The sequence below is a fragment of the Calypte anna genome, chromosome 3 (genome assembly GCF_003957555.1).
Source record: "Calypte anna isolate BGI_N300 chromosome 3, bCalAnn1_v1.p, whole genome shotgun sequence".
Lineage (NCBI taxonomy): Eukaryota > Metazoa > Chordata > Aves > Apodiformes > Trochilidae > Calypte > Calypte anna.
In genome coordinates, this window is record NC_044246.1 from 66,809,094 (window position 1) to 66,833,359 (window position 24,266).

The following is a 24,266-nucleotide window of genomic DNA, read 5'->3' on the forward strand; positions in this document are numbered from 1 at the left end:
TCCCATGGGATATCCACAAAAGATATGAATTATTTCATTTCCCACAGACAAAACCTATTGGATTCATCACACCACATATTTGACTATAATAATGGGTCATAAAATGGAAATTTCTCCTTTGGTTTTGCTAGTTACAATTCTGGGTTTGTTTTGCTCTGGAACACTATGAGAGATTACTCCTAACTGGCTATTTAAATAGAGTATTTTTTTTTTATATCTCTTTGCTGTCAATAATGAACTGCAGTTTACAACAGTGTGATACTTCATGCTGTTCTGCTTTCTGCAGCCATACAAGGATCTGCACATTAAATGGTGTAATATTGTTTTTTATCTCAGATAAAGTGTGGGTAAAGTAATTTACACCCCAAAAAGCCACAATGCAACATGGTTCACATGAAAAAATGACTGGAAATGATGCATATAAATCACCTATGAGTCACTATGTACCATGGACTGTGCTTTTTATGTAGGGCCTAATGGACTAAGACCCTGCCTGCTAGTGGCTGCCCACTTCCTCCAAATTCCACTCACTGCTCTCACCCAAGTTCAACAATCTAGAAGCTTCCAACTTGAAGGAATGTCTCATGCCATGCCATTTTTCAGCAGAGGAAGCTAAGCATTTCAGGACAGTGACATGTCCCTTTGCACAGTGCCATGTCTCTCACTTTGTGCTCCCCTTCCCCATCTTCTCTCACTTGAAATGGGAGGATCTGTCTTCACCAATTATTGAGGTGACTTGCTTAGATAGGGAACCTGGCTTTTAGGGGACTAATTTTAGTATAAAATATATCCTGTTCTGAATAATTATGAACTAAGAACACTTCTGCAGTACTTAATTCACGTGATGTAAAGCATTGCCTCATAAATACTTGCTTCAGCAGCCTGTATTACCACTGCATGTCCCCGGGAATTTTTGTTGAAACCAAAACTTTCATGCATCATTATGGCATTTGGGGTCATGCATAAGACATCACCCCAAATGAGGACACAGTTGAGCAACTCTGCATCTCAATTGCTGAATTACAGTGAAAAAAAAAAAAAAAAAAAAAAATGAATTGGCTGGGTTGGAAGGGACCTCAGAGATCATCAAGTCCAACCCTTGAACCACCATTGCGGTTGCTAGACCATGGCACTGAGTGCCACATCCAGTCTCTTTTTAAATATCTCCAGGGATGGAGAATCCACTACTTCCCTGGGCAGCCCATTCCAATGCCTGATCACCCTCTCTGTAAAGAAATTCTTTCTAATATCTAACCTAAACTTCCCCTGGCACAACTTAAGACCGTGCCTCTTGTCTTGTTGAAAGTTGCCTGGGAAAAGAGACCAAACTCCCCCTGGCTACAACCTCCTTTCAGGGAGTTGTAGAGAGTGATGAGATCTTCCCTGTGCTGCCTCTTCTTTAGGCTGAACAGCCCCAGCTCCCTCAGCCTCTCCTCATAGGGTCTCATTTCTGTAAAGTATTTCATACCAGGAATGATTGATGAGCTAGCCCAGTCAATGCTCCTTATTGCTTTTCTGCTGCTGTCAGTCTTTGCATGATAGAAAACACTAAAGGAAAATATAAATTATTAAAAAAATAAACTTCATTATGGTATCATCCTTTTTTTTTTTTTTTTCACAAAAAATACCCTACTATCTAGTTCCACAATATTCAGCATATAACAAATAAACTGAAAAGTGATCTGAACATCAAATAACCTCAAAGAATTCACAGAATTAGCCTCTAATCTGAATCTGATGGCACTTCTAATATATTTTTATTATAATAGTTGATCTGGAGGATTACAGTATTTTTCATCATCTTCACTGCTTTTAGTCTCAATATACACAGCTGATCTGAACCCTTGAAAGGAGATGGATAACTTCTTTGTGGATTTCCACAAGGACAATTCTTAGGCTCATACCACAAGTAATTTTAAAATCCCATGTCATTTTGTGGCACAGTTTTATTTGTTTCAGTTATCCAGCTACAATAGCAGGCTACTGCAAATACTTAACTTCTGATATTTGAATGTTTTCTTTGCTTTATTTTAAGAGAAAGTGATTTATTTTAAAAGAAAAAAAACCCAAACATGTTGTATTTATTTCCTGAGGACTTTCACTTACACAAGTAGGCACTAAACATTTAAAATAGACTTTCCAGAGCATAACAGTAAAAAAATCATTAATTTGGATTATTTTCATTTAAAAGAGTAAAAATTGACCTTGTAAACATTTCCATAGGAGGTAGGATACAGATATTTGACAATCTGTCAAATAAGAGAAAGTAAACAGTTACTCTGTGATCATAATAAATAATGAGCAACACAGGTATTAAATAAACTTTTTTATACAAAAAGATGTATGTGAAAGACTAAAATAGCATTTTTAATAAATTAGGAATAGATGTAATAATTTCTTTACAATTTAGTCTTGCTTGAAAGAATCTCTTGCTTGTTCTGCTCCTCCTAAATTTCTGAGTGAAAAGCTGTAGTGATGAGAACAATCCTGAGAGATTCACAAGCAGGACCCAAACTGAATATAGCTATTTTTTTTGTGTGTGTGTGGAGGGCTACTAATATCTCTAAAATGGCTCCTTTTACACCTATAAATAATACTTTTCTGTTCCACCAGCTTGAAGGGCATTGTCATCACAGCCTTAATGTTTGGATTTGGAAAGTAAGCTTAAGGCACTGACATGTGTCTCCTGGTTCAGGTTCCTCCAGCAGCTGCTCCCATGAAGACAGTGTTAATTGGTGGTAAGGATGACACCATATCTCTGCTTGGTGGGCCGTGGGACTCCAGATTTTCCTGTGAAGGGAACTGACCAGATGTTCCATACATACACTGGGAAGAAGATGTGGTTTGCATATTTGAAGCTGTGGGGGAAAAAAAGTTACCGTCAATGCATGATTTCTATCTGTTGCATTTAACAAAAAAAAAATAAAATTCCGTTTCATCAGATGGAAAACCCTTATCTAGCCAGGTACACTAACTGAAGGACAGAAGTGTCAACACTTCTACACTTTACTCAGTTTTACTTCTACAACTTCTCTTCAGTGGCTCCTCACGCCACCAGGGAATAGGTCAAAACTCACGTATAAATGAACACTGCTAAAAATCCAGCTACAGGTCTGAAGTTTATAGTTTGCACTTGAGCCATTTTCTGTGAAAATTGTGCAAAGCTGTTTAGTCACACTATGCTCGTCTTTCCATATCTTGTGCCAGTCAGGTTCATATTCACTGGTGGAACAACTGCAGCCACCACCTGGCACATATCAACATGGAATATAGAAGATTTTGACAGGTACCCTGTCTGGTAGCACCTGTTTTTTTCCCCCCTCTTTAGCATCCTTTAAAGAACTAAGTACTGAATTCTTGTAGAACCTTTATGAGGCAAGTAATGTCTGATCTTCTGTGTGAGGTTAACAGGCAAGTAGAAGGATGAGGTAATCTTGTGGAGAAGCAAATGGTGCCCTAATTTGTATCTCCCATGCTACCCTATTTGGAATAAAAGTCCAAAATGAGCTGCCATTTTTTTTAATGCATATACCAAAGGAAACCCTTTGGGATTAGGTAATTTCACCCAAAATTCACTGTCAGTGGGAGCTTTGCCTCATACACACAGTTGTTGAAGCACAGAAGAGGAAGGGACTATATCATGGAAGTATATATCTAAACATCCCTGACCACAGTTCATTTTGTCTGTTTGACATTGAGGATCCTTAAGTACCCTTAGAAGATCCCTTCCTATTATTAGCTCATTTAAAAGTTAGGAATTCTTCCTTAATAAGGATTTTTCTGCACTTCAGGCCAGCCATTTCACTCCTCATGGACAACAGATCATAGTCCTCCTTACGAGAGCAAAGGGTTATGAAACCACTGTCCTGCAATTTTAAGGAAAACACCTCTTGTGATACATCCTAGGTACCGAGCTACTTTATCTCTAGGCTGCATCTCATATACTATATATATGAGCTACACTTTAATACTTAGCACTTGCTAAGATGCTAAAAAGTTCATAGACCTTCCTTAGTTGTTGGCTATACTTACGCATGGGAGTCCGACAGACAATCGCTGGTGAGGACTCTGTGTAGTATGAGCCTGCTTGTTTCCTTCCACTGTCATCCAAGATATGCAGTGGATCATGTATGTCACTGTATGATGGCAATGATCTAATGCTGCTTACACTGCTGATTACAGAAACATGTTGATCCACCATTGTTCCAAGTCTGTGAGGTTCTGGATAACTTATATTGTTTCCATAATATCCTATTGATGGGAGATTGGAAAAAATGGGTGAAATGAAACGACTGCTGAAGAGAAAGGGTAGGTTATGAGCTTGTGATAACCTGGGATAAATGGTAACTGTTATGTCCTAAGTCCCTTGAGAATAAGATTATTTATGTGTACATAAATAGTAAGATATGTACATAATAAGATTATTATTATAAATAATCTTATAGTAACAATAGTACCATATGCAGTGACTGACTCAAAAAAGGGGTGGTAACAAGATAGCAAAAAGATTGTGTTTAGTCATGCCTTCAGTACAGAACTGCCTTTCCATCCTGAGCTCAAAATCAAGCAGTAGCCTGCAAGCAGTGGCCATAAGAGACACCATGAGGACAATTCTGTACTCCCTTCTGAAGCTCACAATCAAGGAAAGTGTACCTAGGAAAGAAAATCTGCATAGTAATACATACTTACTGCATATACAAATCCATATAAAAGCAACGGTTCCACTGTCTTTCCTCCAGAAGAGGGAAATGCTTTTGCTGACTATACCTCTGAATCAGACTGTGGCAGTAATTTTACATTCAAAGCATGAGAAATATTAGGGTCAAGGTCTCAAATTAATGCTAATGCTCATTTTTATACTTCATTTTGTCATCCTGATCCTGTGACTAGGATGGTTCATTGTGCTGATCCCAGAAATAAGTTATTTTATGCCTGTTCTACTTCACAGAAGATGTTTTGGGTGCTTTTCAAGAAATCATTAAATCGTAAAGTCATTTGGTTTTCCTTCCTTTGTTCAAGACACAGTAATGGTGCCAAAGGAAGATCAGCATAGGCACAGCAGATGCATTTGAGGTCAGCTGAGGGTTCACTAGAGGGAAATAAATCCTTAAGTAGCTTGTTAAGCTGCTTTATAATCTCTGTGTGTCACAAAAGTATTGGAAAACAGGAAGGCATAAATCAGAGCTGAAAAACATCTTCCACAGGAAAAAAAAAAAAAGAGAGAAAAAAAAAAGAAAAAGAGAAGAAGTGGTTTACACCAGCAGAAAAAGAGAAACAGAAGGGAAAAATAAAATACATATTAATACCATTGGAAGCATTAGCAGGATATGCTGCTCCTGGGCACGTAGACACTGAATTGCTCAAGAAATTGAAACTCCCACTATTCAGAAACTGAATATTGTGCGTGTCCTGAGACATGGCTGAGGGACCATAGCTGGAAGGGGATCTGCTATTGTATGGAGACACAGCACAACTGTTGCTGAAGTAGTCTCTGGAGAACTGCTGTTCACTCAAGGCATTGAATCGGCTGTGCTCTGCTCGCTGGTGGTAAACTCCCGGAGCAGAATGGGCTTGAGTTCTGAACATAGCCTGGTAATTGGAATTGTTTCCATAGTAATTCTGATTTGTTTGTGACAGAGTCTGATAAAGGGGTTCTGAGTAGGAAGAGCACTGTGAAGGTGTTGATAAGACTGGGCCTACACTTGGAGGTCTCACAGCCATTGGCCCCTGGTTGATAACACTTCCTCGACTGACCAGGGCTGGTGAAATGGGTGGAGTCATCAGGGGACCAGTGCTTTGAGATAACTCCATCTGACCTGGAACAAATAAGCATTAGCCATGATTAGTGTTGATAGTACTGTCCTGCTGAATAGAGCAGAACGGCCAAGACACTAACCCCTTAGTGAAAAGTGTGTAACCTTGAAACCTTTACAAAGGACTTACATTGGTCCCCATCTATGCAACACACATCCTTTAACCCATGGCTTCAGGCTATAAATCTTCCCACTTTCATTCCCCAGCTTGGAGGTTGCCACATTCAGTGCAAATTCTAGCATTACAAGTTCTGCATGTTCTAGGTGTCACTGTTCATTCCCTCCTCACAAGACCCTCACCAATGCAAGAGGTATAGGATAATTAAAAATGGTTCCAAGAGGATTTATTATTGGAAGGGCTCTACAATTGATGCCTTCTATAAATCTTCACGAAGGGTGAGCTCAAGAAATATTATTTACTTGATGTACTTATAAATGCAGGTGGTCACGGCTCCTCCTACAGCAACATGTTACCATGGACTGAAAGACTAACAGGCAGATAAGTGAAGCAGAAACTGGGAGAACTGATACATACCTGTCAGTTGCATATTCTCACTGTCTCCTGTGGTGAAAGGGTTCAAACCACTGCTAGGCTGGCTAGCTGACAAGGGCATGTAGGTTTGCTCTGCTAAACACTCATTTTTGACAGAAGTGTCACTGGGCAGAGGAGCAGCTTTGTTACGGTTTGCTAGGAAGCAAGAACTTGGTGATGCAGTAAAGGTGGCTTTGCTTGCATCTGGAAGAGTAAGTGAGAAGTCTTGGTGGCTGTTATGTATGTTCATTGCATATAAATTTACTACTAGTATACAGATACCATACAAGCTTCCTGATTTGTTCATATCTTTGGCTGCTTATTTTAAAAGCCAGTGCAGGCTCCCTATTTTGCATGTAGCAAATGAATACAAAGATTTCTCTAGTTTTGATCTACCCAGTGGGACTGTTTCTATCATATTCCCTGACCACAGATCTACATCACAGTGTCAGTTAGCTCCTTACTGAAGCCATCATAGTGAAGACTTGAATCAGATTTATACCCCTGAAGTAGTGTCAGCAATGAAGTCAATAAAGTTGTACTGAGCTACACTCCATCATAAAGAATTAACAATGAGAATTTCATAATGCTTGAACTCTATTTTCATACTGATATCTGGAGAAAAGTACTTTTTATAATCAGTAGTTCTTCATTTTCCTGCAGACTATTAATAAAATTAGTGGAAGCTTTCCTATTCTTCAGTGGAAACCATGACTTTACCTCATGGTTTAAAGTACTTTGCTAATATCCAAAGACAAGGCAGCAGCTACACTTTTCCTGGAGGGTGAATTAAAACAAAAAGAGCGGCAAATACTGTCAGACAAATTCTGTGCAAGTTGCTTGTACTGAAGTGCAGATTTAGTATAATAGCAACCAAAAAGTTAAAGATTGATTGCTGGTGCTAATGTCAATAAAAGTTAAATAAGCAGAACTCGGTCAAGTTTCAATGGAATTTTAGGGAATAATTTGCAACCAAAATTTTATCCAAATCAGTCTTCATTCATTTTATAGCTAAGGACCCAGAGCATATGGTTTCAAATTGCCTAACCTTGAAGAAACTTGGTAGATGGGAAATGTTAAGGATACTGTTTTAAATTAATTTTGATTCTCTTCCACATGGTAATACTTCAGCCAGATGCTAAGTTGGGCTTGTGTTCCAACCTTGCAGGTATATTTGTGCTCTGGTAACATTTCATACATTCCTAGTTCAAGGTGCAATTACATATCAAACTTTGGCAGGAGAGCTGGGTTAGGAATTTCTGCCCTTTCTGATACATATACCTCTTCTCACACTTCAGGCTTGTGGCCCTTCAGTTGTCCCTCCAAGTGTCTATTGCATTATAGATCATTTCAGTGATCTATATTCACAGTCTCACAAAATGTTATTAAGTGAACTACGGTAGGAGGTGTGAATTAATTGCTTAGTGAATGGTGCCAAGCTTCTCAGTTGAATTTGACAATGCCGTACATCATAAGCCTGCTTCAGTTTAAAGTTTAAAAAAATGTCATTTTCTAAGAAAAAAAGGAGAATAATCAAAAGAACCAAGCTCTAGTTACCTGAATTCTTCATGTATTTGTCCAGTAGATTCTGGAGTTCTTGTTCTTTGTCATTGTTGAACTGTGTCTCCATGGCAAGCAGGATGTACTCATCTAGTAGCATGCGGATCAAATGAAAAGAACCTTTTGGAGGAGAAAGAGAGAGAGTAGCTGAGTTATCTTTGTGACCATCTCTCACCACTCTACAAGAAACCAGTGAAACAAACAAATAATTGTGGACTTTAAATGACCTGGCAAGACCAACAAGGAATAGTGCCTAACTTCTAGCTCTAATCTCTCTTTGCACTGGCCCACCTAGCTCAATTGTTTACTGTCCTGTAGGCTATTTGACCACTAATTACATCAAAGAAAAATACTGATGAAAGTGAGACATGCTTTATACTTGAAGAGGGCACACAGTGGAGCTAGATAAGGTTGAAGTCTGCTAGAATACCTCTGCTCTATTTCTGTTTGCCTTGTGCTAAATAACCAGACAATAACGGGTAAAGTCTTTGACCTTATTTCAATGATATATCACATTAAAAATGTACATCTCCTTACAGCCATTTCAAATACCCTCTGAATTTTAGATAGCAATGGATCTACAACTAAACTCACGAAATTATGTTTCAGATTTAAAGTGAGTTTCACTTGCTCTAACATTTTCTGTTTTATAAAAGGTTCTTTCTGGGAGTCCCCAAAAATGTGACCCTTCCTAAAGATAAACACGGGAGCATTATTTTTTTAAAGTTACACTGTTGAATTGACTGTCTGTTGATGGCAGAATTTAGTGAGTGGTGATCTGCTAACTTCCTTTTGCTTTTATGAAAAAATACCATGCAAAAGTAAAATATTATTGAAAACTTAAATTTAGATATGGATCACTAACAAGATACTGCCAGCATATACTGTGAAAATGTTTGATTGAGAAACAAGTTTCTCAGTATTTGTGGCTTTGATCGAGGAATCTTTATATTAGGATGGGTCCTGCTGTTGAGGAAGTGGTGGAAAGTTGGTAAGCGCTAGCACAGATGTACAAAATACAAGTGTTTTTTTAAAAACCCAGGTACCAAAACTTGATGCGTTGTTTAAAGTTAGGTTATGCATGACTCGAGCACCAAAAAAACTCCATTTGAGAAGGAAATCTTGAGCTCTCTTCTTTAATGACCTCCCATTTTGCTTGCTTGCCTGAAAGAGAGTAATGAAATAGTGTTAAGTATCCTAACTTGCTTTCTGCACACAGGAGAAAATAAAGGAGAACTGAATTTGCTTGAGAATTCAAGGAGTCTTTGACTCAGACTAATCTGGTAGGATGGATCAAGCTGCCTTATTCAAACTGTTTTCATAATATGTGGCCTAAAGTGATAAAGAAGGATGACATTCACTCTTTTCAGTGCAACCCAAACAGAGCTCTGAAAATGTCAGATAAAGTAAATCACTTGCTGCTTGAGCTCTGCTGTGCCCTTAAGGTATATAAATTAGCCCATATTTTAGTATTAAATATTCCAAATTATTCTGTAAATATACAGAGGTACATGGTAAAAAGAAAAAAAAAACAACACCCTCTGGCACTCTGTATTCCACATAAACAGAGAACAGAAATTAATCTTTGTGCTTTGATGTAATCTGCATAGTACTGCCCAGACTTTCATAAAATGATGTGTTTACCATTGCAACACTGAGGCTTTTGAGATGATACTGCCACTTTGCTCTGGCAGTGATTTTTTCATGTGGTAACACATGCCCTGTTGCTTTCTCAATGAGCAGAAATAAGTTATTGTGTGAGTTCGACAGTAACCACACTACAGAACGAACAGAAGACAGACAGCCAGGGAAGAATTACATGTTCTGTAAATTATTAGCTTCTGCATAGTCAACCTAGCTGCATATCAGGACTTGTAGGTATTTCTTACTCCTAACCACAGGAAAACAATGCTAGGAGCCATACCTGTTAACTATGATAATAGAGTATCACATAATAGATACTGAACAGGAGAGTTTTTCACCTTTTTTTTGCCTGGATTGTTTATCAGACATTGTCTTCTGAAACTGTGGAATCAATTTTAAACCATAATTATTCAGTTCTAAAATAAGTAGTGACTGCACAGCTTCAGTACAAATTTCATGTGTAGATAACTGTATATGAGGTCTTGCTTTGGCTTTGCTGCCCTGAAGCATCCAAAGCTCCTCACTGTGCTGCTCATACATGACAGCAAATGTTAGGAAATTCAGAGTCTTATAAAAATAGAGAAAATATCACTGTCTCCAATGAAATTTGGGAAAAAGCTGAAAGAAGCAAAAATGACACACCCATAGTGACAGTCACTCTGCTGCAAGCCAGCCAAAGCTAACTGTACTGTTTCACCCTCTTGCACACATTCATATCAAGATGCTCCCCAAAATGATGGATGAAACACTGCATTTCCATATAGAACATGATTTGCTTAGAAGACCAGTGTTTAGTTACCAGCAAATGAAGTGCAACATTTTATTCTGCTGATTTGCATTCATTAGAATCACAAATAAGGTAAATCTCTTACTTGAGCTGTAACTCAGAACTCAGTTAATTTGCTCTGAAGTATAATCATTCTTCTGTGTGCCCTAATGGCATGCCTATAAAATATTTATAAAGCATCTTGTAAATCAGGGGGAAAAAATCAAAACCATCAATCATCGAGTTAAGCACCCTGTAAAGCTACAAAACTGTATCTTCCACCCTGCTATGTAGAAATCTCTCTACAGATTAGATACTTCTGAATCCACCTGCTACATTAACCTATACCAATACAGTGCCATTGGGAAACCATGAAAGAAAGAATTCTCTAAGGAAGAACTTTTGTTCACCTTACACAGTGGGCAATACCCCTGTGGTTCTGCGTGCTCAGCTAATTTTTTTTCATGTATGGTTATGACAGTACAGACTTGAATGTTTTAGTTAAGATATTTCTTAGTTTGACATACACATAAGACTCTTCAATAGCATTCAACAGGTTTAGTTAGAACTAACAGTGCTGGCACCTTTCATACCAGATGGAGAACTCCCCTGTTACAATAGGGAGATGGGAGCCAAGATGAGAAACCATTGGGACAGCATAAGTAAGGAAATGTGCAAGGAGTAAGGGGAGTAAGGTTTGGTCTGGAGTCAGGCAGAACATTTGAAAGGTACCTTGATAACCCTTTGCTCAACCACAGTATCCAACCACTCAATAAATGATTCCACAGTAGCATTCTTCTTTAGAAGGTCCTTCAGTTCTTGGAACACTGTAATAGAGTCATCTACCATGTAAAAAGGAGAACATATCATTGCACGCTATTCTGAACGTGAGAAAAAGCCACTCACCAGCCATATGAAAATATTGTAGCATGAAAGGGAAAAGCAGAGAATTAGAGCAGTGAAGAAATGAGCAATTCCTTAGCAAAGCAAGCAGACACACATCCATCACACACAAACTTTAATTAGTTAAGCATTACAGTGGTGCAGGTTGTAAAACAATGAAGTTTTACAAGACAATAAAAGAAAAAAATATTTTATGTTTTCCATTAATTTTAAATTCAAGAATTGAAAACCTTTGTATTACTAAGTTTGGTAGTAAAGTTTTATCTGTAAGGTGCCAGACTTGTATACTTCTTAGGTTTTCCTTTTATTATACAAGTTTCTCACAATATAGTATAAAGCTTACTTCCTCAATTCCCATTTTCAAAAAAGTGCCTGAATGAACAGTTATTTCTCTTCTCCTTCCCTTTTTTAACCAGTGACAAGGAAAACAAAGAACAAAGAACAAAATAGAAAAAATTACACACAAAATAGGAAATAGGCAACTCTAATGAAAATGTGAATAGGGCTGTGAACCATGAAAGAGAACAAATTTTCATGATCAAAGAAACAATATTTAGAAGACAACATATTGCTACTGCTCTCCTTTCAGCTGTCCAAACTCTGCCCAGCAAGTTCCCTACAACAAAAGTTATTTTTAATAGAGAAAATGGGTGTATCTTTTTTCAACAACAGTTATGCATAAGAAAATTAACACCCTTAAAATTTGTACTCTACCCCACTTTGAGTATGAAAATAGATTTTATTCTTTATAGAAAATTATGCATTTTTTAAAAGATAAACTTTCAGAAAAAGAACCTATTCACACTAAAAAAAGAAGTAAACTAGTTCAAATGCCAATTCAACTAACCCATGATTATATGGAATATTTCAGCCATCTTCCAAGAATTGATCTGTGCTTATATCCTCCTACGATTAGGACAAATCTTCAAAAGAGATCTTCTTACGCTTAGCAACTGACTTGTAAATTATTTCATCAGTAGCCATTTAAAGACATCAAGCTGGATGACTTAATTAGCTTCTCTTTTTGCAGAACATGTAGGCACAACCCATTGGTTTTCTTTAAGCCACAGAAGTTGACCCTGAGGAGTGCACTATGTGTGACTTTTCTCGGTCCATCTCCCAATAAACTAGTGGATCATGGAACAAGTGAACTACTTTAAATTATTACAAATATATTATTCTGGACTTACATTCATTGTAGACCTCCCCATCAGAGTCTGTGCTCCCTGAGACTGCAAGGAGTGCCTGAGAGCTAATACTATTCAAATCAACTTTTTCAATATCTGACACCATGGAATTCACCACATGCTGATCAAAAAGGGCTGGACGAGCTATCTGTAAGAGAAGACAAAGTAAAATCTAAGACCCTCTTGTGGTTTAACCCCAGCTCACAACTGAGCACCACACACCTGCTCACTCACTCCCCACCCTCTGGTGGGATGGGGAGAAAGAACTGGAAGTGTAAAATTAAGAGAAGTCCTGGGCTGAGATAAAACCGGTTTAACAATATTTTAAAAACAAAAAACCAAACAAACAAAAATAAAAACAAAAAACAAAACCATTGTGAGGAAAGAGGGAGAAAAAATAACATAGAGAAAGATAAAACTCAAGAAAGACAGCTGATGCAAATGAAAACAACTGCCTTACCACCAACCAATTGATTCCCAGACGGATGCTGAGCAGAGATCCCCCGTTAACCTCCCTCCTCCAGTTTTATTTTCTGAGCATGATATCATCTGGTATGAAATATCCCTTTGGTCAGCTGGGGTTAGCTGTCCCAACCATGTCCCATCCCAATTTCTTGTGCACCCCCAGACTACTCACTGGAAGGGTGGTGTGAGAAATGGAAAGGGTCTTGACCCTGAGTAATCACTACTCAGCAATAACCAAAACATCTCTGTATGATCAACACTGTTTTGCTGTCTCCATCACAAATCCAAACTACAGCCCCATACCAGCTATTAGGAAGAAAATTAACTGTCTCCCAGATTTGGAGATCACCTAAATAACTTCTCAGAGAAGAAAAATACTCTGTTTAATTTTCTTATCATTGGCTGGATTTTTTGTAGATGAGATGAAACAATGTTTACCTTGCATTAGACTTTCAATGCTCTTCTGATGGGCCTTCCCATCAGATCATCTTCAAAATGTCACCTACATGCTATTTCTGTCTTAATACTTATGAAAGAGAAAATTAATTCAAGATGAATGTGTGGTGGATCTGCAGTTATTCATGAGTTTTATCACCTCAAAGCCCAAGCTGCTACCATTTAAATTTACTGTAAGACATTGTATCCTTTTGTATAATCTACTAAACCATCACATGGAGGTGCCTCCTAACAGCAGATACCTGTCTCCTGCCAAAACAGCCTTGGAGGCCTCAGCTACCTGTCACTCGTGTTCTTCCTTCAGTCAAAACTGAAAAAGAAATAAACTCACTAAAGGATATAATGGACAGGAAAGTGAACCTTTACTAGGCAAAAAGTACCATCCAGTATTTTCCAATTTGAAACTAAATCAAATACCCATATATTCCATCTCAACATTTGATTGCCAGAAGTTTCCATTATAGTAGTTCATTGTAACTATAGTCTTTTCTCTCTCTTTTCTACTACAGAAGTTTGAATTTTTGTCCAGATCTGTTTATGGATATTTCCCTGTTGCATAGCTAAAACTATAGGATTTAAGTCTTCCATGGCTGAAACTGAACCTTGAAAAAAGAATGTATTATATCACATAGCCAGCCAGGTACACTGCATGTAACTGACAAGTTTTTTAATAACTCTCAATAACAGAGTGTTATTCTGTTTACCTGTGCTAGATGTAGGAATGATGTCTGTCGTTTCAGGGAGGAAACAAATCTTCGGGCAATAGGCAGTTTCTTATCTGTCAGGTTCTCTGGAAGATTTTCCAAAGAGGAAACAACCCACTGTTCCCAGTTTTTTGCAAAATTTCTTATATCTGCCAGTAAACTATAGGGAAAAAAATTAGGCAAAGATAAATAAAAAATGTCTTGCTTTAGTTTAAAGAATTGGATTTTAATCATTGATTAACAGATTCCTGGATATATCTGTGAATTACTCCTCAGATGTCACCAAAAGGAAACAGGAAATGACCAATTATCAAATGGTGAAAATTCAGTATATATTGATCTGTGCATTCTCTGAGAAAAATTGTAAGACGTCTGCCAGCTTCAATGGGTTTTAAAAACACTGGCTTTAAGAATAAACATAAGAAATCCAAGAACCATTTTTCTTGAAGGGCCTTAGTCAGACACAGAGCCCCAAACCAGGTGCCCTTCAAAGGAAAGGAAAGGAAAGACATGAAGATTCAGAGGTAACTTACAGTAGTTCTCTTATTAACATCTTGTTGAGAAAATGCTTCTATGTAATAGTGATGCACAAGATACAAGCCTGAAAATATTCTGAAAAAGGCTAACAACTGTTTTCCATCATACAACACAAGTACTTTTGTTTCTTTTTTCATCTTCTAGGATTCTGGTGTAGAAGAAACCTATTTCAAAATATCCACGAAGCCAGTCAAACTGTTCATTGAAATACTGGGTAGCATTTTCAGGCTGTTCTATAGCTATTCTCACACCTGATAGTACATTGCCATACATACTGCACTGTTCTAAAAATTACCATAAATACTGTGAGAACATTTCTGACATAGAATCTCTGCCATTTACCTGGACTATTCTTGAAAAACAGAATGTACCATTATTACTAAGTGTCAGATACCTACCTTTCTGGCATTTCTTGCATTGTTGCAGGAATGAGTACATCTGTAAGGACCTTCAAAAAGGTAACAGAAAATTAAATCAAGCTTTCACTGGCTATTTGTTAATTCATGTCAGCCTTGTCTGCTTTGATTGCAAAGTGATAAGGACTGGAAATGGGTACAGAATAAAGCCATTCAAGCTGTTGTCCAGATATTTACATACCTAGATTTGTCCCATCACTATTAGATAGGAGATTATTTATGAGATTATTATGAGATTGTTATATACCCAGATAGTCCCCATTCTTAATGTACGTCAGCATACCAGTAAAACAAGGAAATGCTGTCACTCATGTCTTGCAGTAGATGTGAGATGCAAAAACACTTTCTAGCATCACTGTGAGTCTCAGTAAAGCAGATACTCAAACATCACCTAAGTCCTTGATTGCTATTGGCCACTTGACTCTTCTTTCTAACGTTTGTTCATGTGGAGTTTAGAACAAATCTCCTACAGCTAAGTGTGGTGTGGAACAGTTTTGGAACAAAACTGTGTGATCTGGCATGCCTGCTCGGGCATGTTATTGTGGAGGGTAAAGTTGTTAGCCTATAGCCCAAAAATCTGTTTTCACTACTAATGTAAATGGGTTGATATCAACATAATAAAATTGCTCCCTTTTTTTCTGGCAGTTTATAGGTGAGAAACAGTGAGAGACACAGAAGAGGCATAACAGTAAATTTATGAACATTTGAGACATTCCATCTTATTCGATTTCTAATATCGTGCTACTGTAGTATTTCTTCTTCTGTCACAGTAAATATTTATTACAAATAAAGTTAATATTGGATCAGAGTAGGAAAAAACTCATAAACTCAAGTTACATCATAAAGTTACATTATAATCTCTACAAGTAAATGAGCCTTAATGGATCATCTCCAGGTTGGTAATCATGATCTTTGATACTATCACCTTTACTTCACTCTGTTAATTAAAACACATCTTCTTAATTTACAGCTTGATATGCTTCTAAGAAATGCATATTTTCTTTCCTGCCTTCCACCCCCATGTTTTTGTAGAATAAACAATGATAAATAGACTACAATAAGGCACTCAGCCCCAAGTCTCTTCCTTTGGCTGCTTGGTGTTTACTGTTACACCAATAGTTATTTCTTCCCAACAATATGAGGTTGTGAAATGTGTTAGAGAGAGGATGACAAGCCTTTTCTACTTACATGGCATGTCCTATCAGAGGAATTCAATGTAAACTGCAGCTGTTGCTCAGTGATCTTATGTGATTTTCCAAATTAAAAATGGAAGTTTTGGTGGCATTACTTTATTTTTCCTCAGTGCTCTATTGCTTAATCCTGACCTTGAAACACTCTTTAGTTTCATTTAACTTCAACTATTCATGTGATCATGCTATGAACCAGAACAAAGAAATCCTATTGCACAAAAAATTCTGCAAAACAAATGTTCTTTAGATTTATTTTTTTTTAAATTCAAACCAGTTCAGAGCACAGCAGTTTGGCTGGTCCATCTATCAGCATAGGAACAGAAACAGAATGTAGTAGGCAGGAGAGTCAGGAATATCTTAAGCCAGTATTGTTCCACCTCTGTAACATGAAACCATGTCCTGATATAACCTGTGGCTAGCAGATTCCCTGTGGAATCACCTCGGAGATCTGCCACAGACTCTCTTTGATGATAGAAATTGCAATAATCTGTTAAATAAAAAGATGTCTTTGGTTTTCATTCAGGCTTAACTTAGTCAGCCTTGTCAGTGAAGCACACAAGCATTTCTTTTAGTTACATTCAGGCAAGAAGGTCAGGATTTCACCATTAGTGTGCTGCTTCTATGCACCTACCAAGGGTTCAGCAGAGCTGAGTCTGGAGTTTAGCTCTTACACGGATCAGATTTATGTTCCTGATATCAATGGAATCCTTGTTGATTTACATGGGCAAGAGGCAGAAAACAGTCACAGCATCCTGCTACTCTAACTTCAACACTTTTTACACAAGCAAAAGCTGTAATGTGATTGAGATTACCCTTGCAGTTAAATGCTTAACTTACCTTGTACAGTATTGAGTCACAAACACAGAAGATGTCAACAATGATGGGATTTTCAAGCAGAGGAAGAAGATGGTCTGGCATTCCTTGCCAAAAATGTAATAGGAAATGCTGAATCTAAAGGAGTAGGAACCAGAATCATGAACATAAATAATGCTTTCTTGGATCCCTGTGCATATATACCAAGAATGTGTGTTCAAACAACCTTACCTCTTCAAAGTTTCCATTAATTGCATTGTCAAGGACACATTGACAGTGTGTTTTGTACATCATGATAAGAGTATCTACCTATTTTGGAAGAAAGAAAGATTAAACAGAGGATTTTTTAGTTCTCTACACCTAGTGGCCTAGGTTTCTGCTTTCTGTAGTCAGTATTTAAAAATAGGATATAAACTCTATTACTATGCATATTTACAAACAGGCACTCTGTATACCCAGAAGTGATGATCAGGTCCCTCATCTTTAGTTTTTATTGACATCTTTAAGTCTCAATGCTGTTGTCAGACATGTAGTGGCTGAATCTGTATACACTGTGAAAATGTGGCTATCAAAGCAATGCAACACAGTAAATTCACCTTTCTGAAGCTAAGATTAATCCCAAAGACTAGTGCAAGTTAATCATTAGGCTACTATAGGCGTCTATGAGTGTTCTGAAACATCATCTAGTTGGACAAATGAGAAAACAGCTGCCAGTCATTTGGTCAAAGTTTAATCACTGCCTTACATGAACTGAACTTTAAAAAGCAGAACTCCCTTTCATCTCTCCAAGGAAATTTGTCTGAGTGGAGTGTTCCCTTATTGTAGTTAACTGCACAGACACATTACAAGACTTCTTGTAAAAAGATAGTAATTTTTTAATTATTATTTGTAGGAAATTCATAGAATTTTGTAAAGCAGTTTAAGGAAAGAAAAATGTTAGCAAAGCTATTCTTAACACTGAGAATTACAGAAGGTTGTTACAGCTTGTGAACTTCCCTGACAAAGCAACATCAGGTTTTGAATGAGCCACCCTGTTTCAATAGGTTTAGCATACAGATTTCTTTGAAAATGGACATTGCTGACTTGATGAGATGCTTCTGTAACTGCACATCTTTGAAAAACAATGACAAAGGGTAAGATTCAAGAATATTTTAAAGAGTTTTTTTAAAAGGAATTAATGGAAATATAAAGTTTGGGTAAGTTTTGCTCAGAAACATAAACATAAAAAGCAGAAATTATCACTCTATTTTAGTGCAGGCTGCTACATTTATGGACTTTGCAGAGATTTCAGTTGCATTCTTTTTCTTTGGAGTTTAATGCAGGAATCAAGCTTCATGTATGGGCTCTCTTCAACAGAGAACCTGAATTTCTTAGATTCAATAACCCTTGGTTTGATAAGCTGAAGGAGGGGGGAAATAGTAGGGAAAGAAACCAAGAAATAAGAGAACAAAGAATGATGAAAGAGCAACAAGGAAAGACAGTGAGGCACATAGAAATTAATCTATCTTCCCATACATTTCTCATAACTCCATGAGTCTGTTCACAGACAGGGCCACTCTCAGAGACCTGCTGGGCCCTCCCGTTATCTGCTCCAAATATCAGAGAAATTATGTGCTGCTAACCCAAGAATGAAGAGAAAATTAGTTCCACTTTTTTGCTCATTGTTGGAGTGGTACAGTTCAGTTTTGCTTACACTGCTGTATTGGGTCTTCAAGAACCTCAGCTGTTCTTCAGATTTAAATGCTATGAGAATGACTTATAGATGAGAGGGGTAGAATCACTGATAGAGACTACAGCAGCTTTTTTAGGAACTGTAAGATTTCCAGGTAACATCCCTACAGATGGCTCCTTTTGTTTGGCTCCACACAACAGGAATCCCATGCTTCACTACTTTCACAGAACAAACTTAAGAGAAAAGGCTCATGAAACAAAAAGCTTTAAAGCAACATATCTCATGACAGCCACAATCATGACCTGTACTGGAGGATAAACTGGAGAGTTCACAATGTGTACCAAAAGGTTTCTAGCACAGTTCAAGGATTCAGCAGGCTGTAATGTGACCAGAAACAACATAGACAAAACACACAGGAAAGCAGTCAAAGACATAAAACACATGCCAGCAATACTTCTAACTGAGCAGTTAAGCTTAGGATGAGCAATACTGAGTAGTGTTTTTGAGGAATGAAAGTTTACTAATTAAAAAAACAAAGACAAGACAAAACAAAACAAAAAAAACATAAACCATAAAATAAAAATTAAAAAAAAAACAAACCCCACAAGAACCCCTAAACATCAACTGTATGCTCAGATTTTTGGTCTATTTTCAAATAATTAATAAGGAAAATAAAGTTTATCTAATTATTTGTTGTAAATTATTTGTTCCGATCTATTCACAACAAAATTTACTTTAAATCCAAAGGCATTTGGAATGAATACAACTCCCACTTATTTGTTTTGCTCTCCTCGTCTTACATACCATCAGTTTGTAAAATACTAGGTCAGTTAATAGGTAAATAATTCAACCACCTTTGCAGTGGAAAGCCAGTTAATCGGTGTTAGTAAAGGTTTGCCCCCTCTATAAATCAGTCACCTCTGTTTGATTATGGACATTTCTAGCTCTTTCATGTCAATACCTCAAAGGTGAAGATATGAAGAAACATTCTGTGGCAATTTTTGATCTGTAAGTCAGAAGAGAAGTAGCTCATATTTTACCTTGTCTTTAGAAATGCACCCTTGAAGCAAAAGATGTTGAGCACTTGGAAACTCTGGGAGGAGAGTCCCAGTTTTGGAACTCAAAGAGTATTTACGTGTGAAACCACCCTGAAATGTAAGGGAAAAAAGAAGGAATATTTAAATAACTAATATAGATTCAACTGAAACAAATAATTCATTCTAAATTTGTATATTATCTCAGGAATTCCTCAATCATCCAGAATGTTTGCATTCAGATAATCTTTCCAAAATATGGTTGCTTATCCAAGACTGGATTCTAGCTCAGGGAGGTAATCAAATATGTGCCTAGATCTAAACTCCACCAAATACAGTTTTCAGAATCATGCAGCCTTTGAAACTCATTACTTCATGGAATTCTAGAAGCTTGGAATTTGATCTATTTTTGAAAGCTAAAACAGAGTACAGCCTGTTGCTCTTCTTCACAGTATGGACTACTACATTCTCAGAGAGACAATAAGTTTTATTTAATAAAAATCTTTCTAGTGTAAGGATCCAGGATACTGGTGGTATTATTCTCCCTTGCTCTCTTCCTGCTCTGATAGCATAGTAATAGTGATTTCTGCTGTTTTACTATAGTAATCACTATAGTTTATTGTGAAGTTTTGTTTAGTTTTTCATAAAGTCTATGGATGGTATGTAGGGACAGTTGATGCCTCTGAATTACGGATCTATTATATTGCTCTCTCTGATTTTGGCAGACTTGACATGAAGGCCCAGAAAATATCTTCCAGGTTAATGAATATTTTTGAAGTCTTTTGCTTTTGTCCACAGCAGAAGTATAAAGCTATGCTGGGTAGCACAGGCACATACAGCTGCAGGCCTATACAATATAAAAAATCCTGCAGAGCATCCTGTACTCAGACACAAAATTTCAAGTCCAGCATCACAGACTGAGCCTGGGAAAAAGAAATGCCATTTCAAAAGAACTTACAGGAAGAGAACAAATAATTTTTCTCTTGCTAACTCTTTAGCAAAAAAACAGGGGAAATAAAAGAGCCATGTATTAATATGATCACAGTTTCATATCTTAATTAAAATTATATTCCTATCCATTCAGTGTTCTTTAATTATTTTATTGAGACAAAGTCAATCCTGACATGAAGATATGAAAGATTTCTCCTGAATTGTACTAAATATCACTGTTCTGAGAGAGTTTTAGGAGTTCTTAATCCTCTTTAGCTTATGACATCTGAAATACTGAATATTTGAGTTTAAAATATACATCTTGTACTAGTTACAGACTGAGAACAGACCTTGAATAATTATTAGATGCTAACCGTGGAGAGATGGGATTAAAAGATGAAACAACAAGCAGCCTCATATGTGTGAACACTGAACATGAAGTCATATATATGGAGTCATACATAGTGAATCAGCCCTTGATTAGATGCCTAACCCAATACTCTCAAAAATGGGACTTACTCTTCTTTTCATGAAAAGAAAGCAGTTACATTCTATAGTGAGATAGTATAACTATGTTTATATTTATAATGCATACAACATTACGCTTACTCAGCTCTCAGATGATACAATTAAGATGAAGCCCTTATTCTCCAGACAAGCAAAAAAATCAGCATGATTCTGTCCTTACTGACTGAATTGTATTTATTCTCATACTATTGCATTCAAATCTAGAGAAGACTATTTGGCTGAAATCCTTCGTTCTGTTTCAGTCCACTCAGTCCCTTAGTCAAGGCAGCATACAGAGCCTTGAGCACATCTCCTGCGTATTCCAGTGGTAAATCCATTACTTCTGTGCAGATTCCCTTTGTACTAATAGGTGGAATTAATGATCATGCGATAGGCATTGGAATGGTACTTGAAGTGGCCTTCTCCTATCCCTTTGCCTAAAGTCAAATTTCACTGAAAAATTTCACTTAAGTGGGAATAGCAGTTATATAGTGTAATATATTGTGTAAAAGTCTGCAAAAGGGAGTATTTTCCTATGCCCACTCACCAATTGGACGTAAGTTTCAAATGAGATTGTATCAAATACTGAATTCAGAGAACTATAGCTGTAACTGACTTATTTGCCATATATATAACCCTACTTTTATAAGGAGATATTTCTGCCAAAGCACAGAGCAAAGAATGAAAGCACACACTGTGTAAACACACTTTGCCTGTGCTATCTACTATTCAAATACATACAAAGCTCTAAGTCAAAGAAATTATAGAAATTTAGAAACATTAGTACTTTGTGTCAATTATGCAGTTTTATAATTGCCTATCAGTATCAGGAGGTTTGGGGCTTTTTAACAACAGGAGTGTAATCTCAATGACTTTATTATGCAATTACCCATGAAATATATTTAAAGCACTGATTAAAAGGGATTAGTTCATTTAAAAGAAGGCAGTGAGGGTGGTGGGAGGTTTAAGAGAAGATAATCTGCAATGTTTTTTACCTTGCTAATGGACTTATATGACTGTGCCTCAGTTCTAGACTTAATATTTTAACCCACTGCCACTTGCCCTTTCAATTTAATGCCATCTGTTTCTAATGGCCATTTAACATTAAGATAATGACAGTAATATTATCTGCTTAATTAACCATGCAGACTCTAATGGTCCACTAACTGGTTTAGATAAAAGAATTTGCTGATATCTCCCCCTACAGAGAGAATACTAGAAAATGTGATAAAACATACCAGAGGTAAACAGTATCCCTGGCGCTCAGTAAGTGTTCATTCAAATGCCATTTACTCAGTATATTTAGACAATCAGTGCTTTAACATCTTTTCAATGTCTTTATGTTCCTCCTGAGAATTACACCTTATGCAATCATTGTAAATCTTTCTGGGATATCTAATTGCATGTACTTTCAAGCAAATGAATAAGGATATATCACCTGTTCACTTAAATGCAAAGCATAATGCCAAATTTTCTGTACACTGAAATTCAGTTATGTTAAAATTCAGTTTTGACCACGAGAGCTGTTGTTTTGGGGTTTTTTAAGAATTGCTTCAATCATTTCAGATAACACAAAGCTAGACTTCCAAAAATGCTTACTGATGTACCCTTTCTCATTTCTTTCCACCAGCTTCTCTGTGGTTCTTTTTCTGGGAGGACCAAAGTACTTGACTTTAGGGCACAAACAGGGCAAGTTTATGGGACTGTCAATTCTCAAACAGATTGGGAACATGCTACATTAGAGATGGAAGTAAAAACTCTTTACATTTCTGCCAAGGGAATCAGAATTTTTCCATCCCAAAACCCTGAAAAAAATGAATGCTGTAGTAGTGCTCATGAATCCTTGAATATGTTTGGTATATGCCATGGCATGGCACTATCTGTTTTTGATAAGATAGCTGACTATCTGAACAGGGAAAATGCAGCAAATCTTCTCTGTTTGAACCTCAGTAAAATACTTGATGTGGTGTCATGATGGGAAATGATTAGTTGTGCTGGTGAGAATGGGGATTAGTACAAGAATGTAAAATGTTTAAGAAACTGACTTCAGCTTGAATGCTAACAATTTGTGTTGACAGGGAAACTATTGGCTTGAAAAGGGATTAAAGATTCTCAAATATTAGACTTGGAGCTGATCTCATTGAACATTTCATAGCTTAAAGTGGGTGACATGAGCTAATGAAATCATCAATAAAGAGGAAGACCAAGAGGTCATGCAGAAAGATCTGGATGGCTTTGAGATAATGGCAATAAAGGGGATGAAAATCAATAGAGCAAAGCTGCAGTCTCAGGAACCAGTAAGAATTTCTGCTATCAGCTAGGAGTTGTTTATCTGGAAATGAAAAAGGAAAAAGATTTGCTGAGTATCAGTGGATCTAAGGGGGTATATTTAGTCTGGTCCACTAAATATCGGAACCATACTATTCAGAATAGTCCCTGTCATTCTTTTGGCCCATGCCAATTAGCAGCTTCCCAAACAATTCCTATTTATGCTTCAACACCTACTGCATGACAAGGACTTTGTGGCAATGTGCCTGAGATGTGCCTATGCTGGATTGTAAGTACTGGAAATTAATAACATGGATGTAAGATATTCCATGCCAGTTGAACTAAAAGAACAATTCTGGAAATAATCCTTAACCCTTAATGTACAATAATCCACAATATTCTAGTACAAATATGACCAGAATGACAGCGACTATACCACAGTATACAGTAGTGAAAATATAGGTGACTTGTGGGAAAAAAAAAACCAACAGCCAACCAAAAAAAAAAAAAAAAAAAAGCAGTTCTGGGGTTCATCAGATGGGCTCTTTTCAATAAAAAGTGGAGATATGTCATTGACAAGACTTCATGACTTGTTTTTACATAAAGATACTCAAATTGAAACAAGTGCAGTGAAAGATTAAAAGGCTGAGCAGAAGTGACCAAAAGCTGCTCCTTGTTCCATCTAGCAAGACAAAGCAGTGAAAAGACACAAGAAACTGTCACAAGGAGAAAAAAAAAATGAGAAAGACAATCCTGACCAGGGGGTATAAAATTCAGCTTACTGAAAAAAAAAAAAGCAACTTTTGGCTTCCTATCAGACAAATGAGGTTCTAAAAATCTCTCCTGCAAATGTAACAGATGCAAAGAAT

The 24,266-nt window shown here is 37.0% G+C and overlaps 1 protein-coding gene across 1 annotated transcript in view; it reads right to left on the reverse strand.

The window, feature by feature from the left end:
- Window positions 1-2,691: 2,691 nt before the first annotated feature.
- Window positions 2,692-24,266, reverse strand: part of RFX6 (regulatory factor X6) — a 36,033-nt gene continuing 14,458 nt past the window's right edge. The window contains exons 7-19 of the mRNA XM_030448067.1: window positions 19,699-19,806; window positions 17,218-17,295; window positions 17,011-17,124; window positions 14,966-15,015; window positions 14,031-14,190; window positions 12,409-12,553; window positions 11,048-11,157; window positions 8,952-9,069; window positions 7,903-8,025; window positions 6,349-6,549; window positions 5,307-5,816; window positions 4,033-4,251; window positions 2,692-2,858 (exon numbers count right to left, since the gene is read on the reverse strand). Of these exons, the coding sequence (XP_030303927.1) occupies window positions 2,692-2,858; window positions 4,033-4,251; window positions 5,307-5,816; window positions 6,349-6,549; window positions 7,903-8,025; window positions 8,952-9,069; window positions 11,048-11,157; window positions 12,409-12,553; window positions 14,031-14,190; window positions 14,966-15,015; window positions 17,011-17,124; window positions 17,218-17,295; window positions 19,699-19,806 (2,103 nt within the window). The remainder of the gene's footprint in view (window positions 2,859-4,032; window positions 4,252-5,306; window positions 5,817-6,348; window positions 6,550-7,902; window positions 8,026-8,951; window positions 9,070-11,047; window positions 11,158-12,408; window positions 12,554-14,030; window positions 14,191-14,965; window positions 15,016-17,010; window positions 17,125-17,217; window positions 17,296-19,698; window positions 19,807-24,266) is intronic.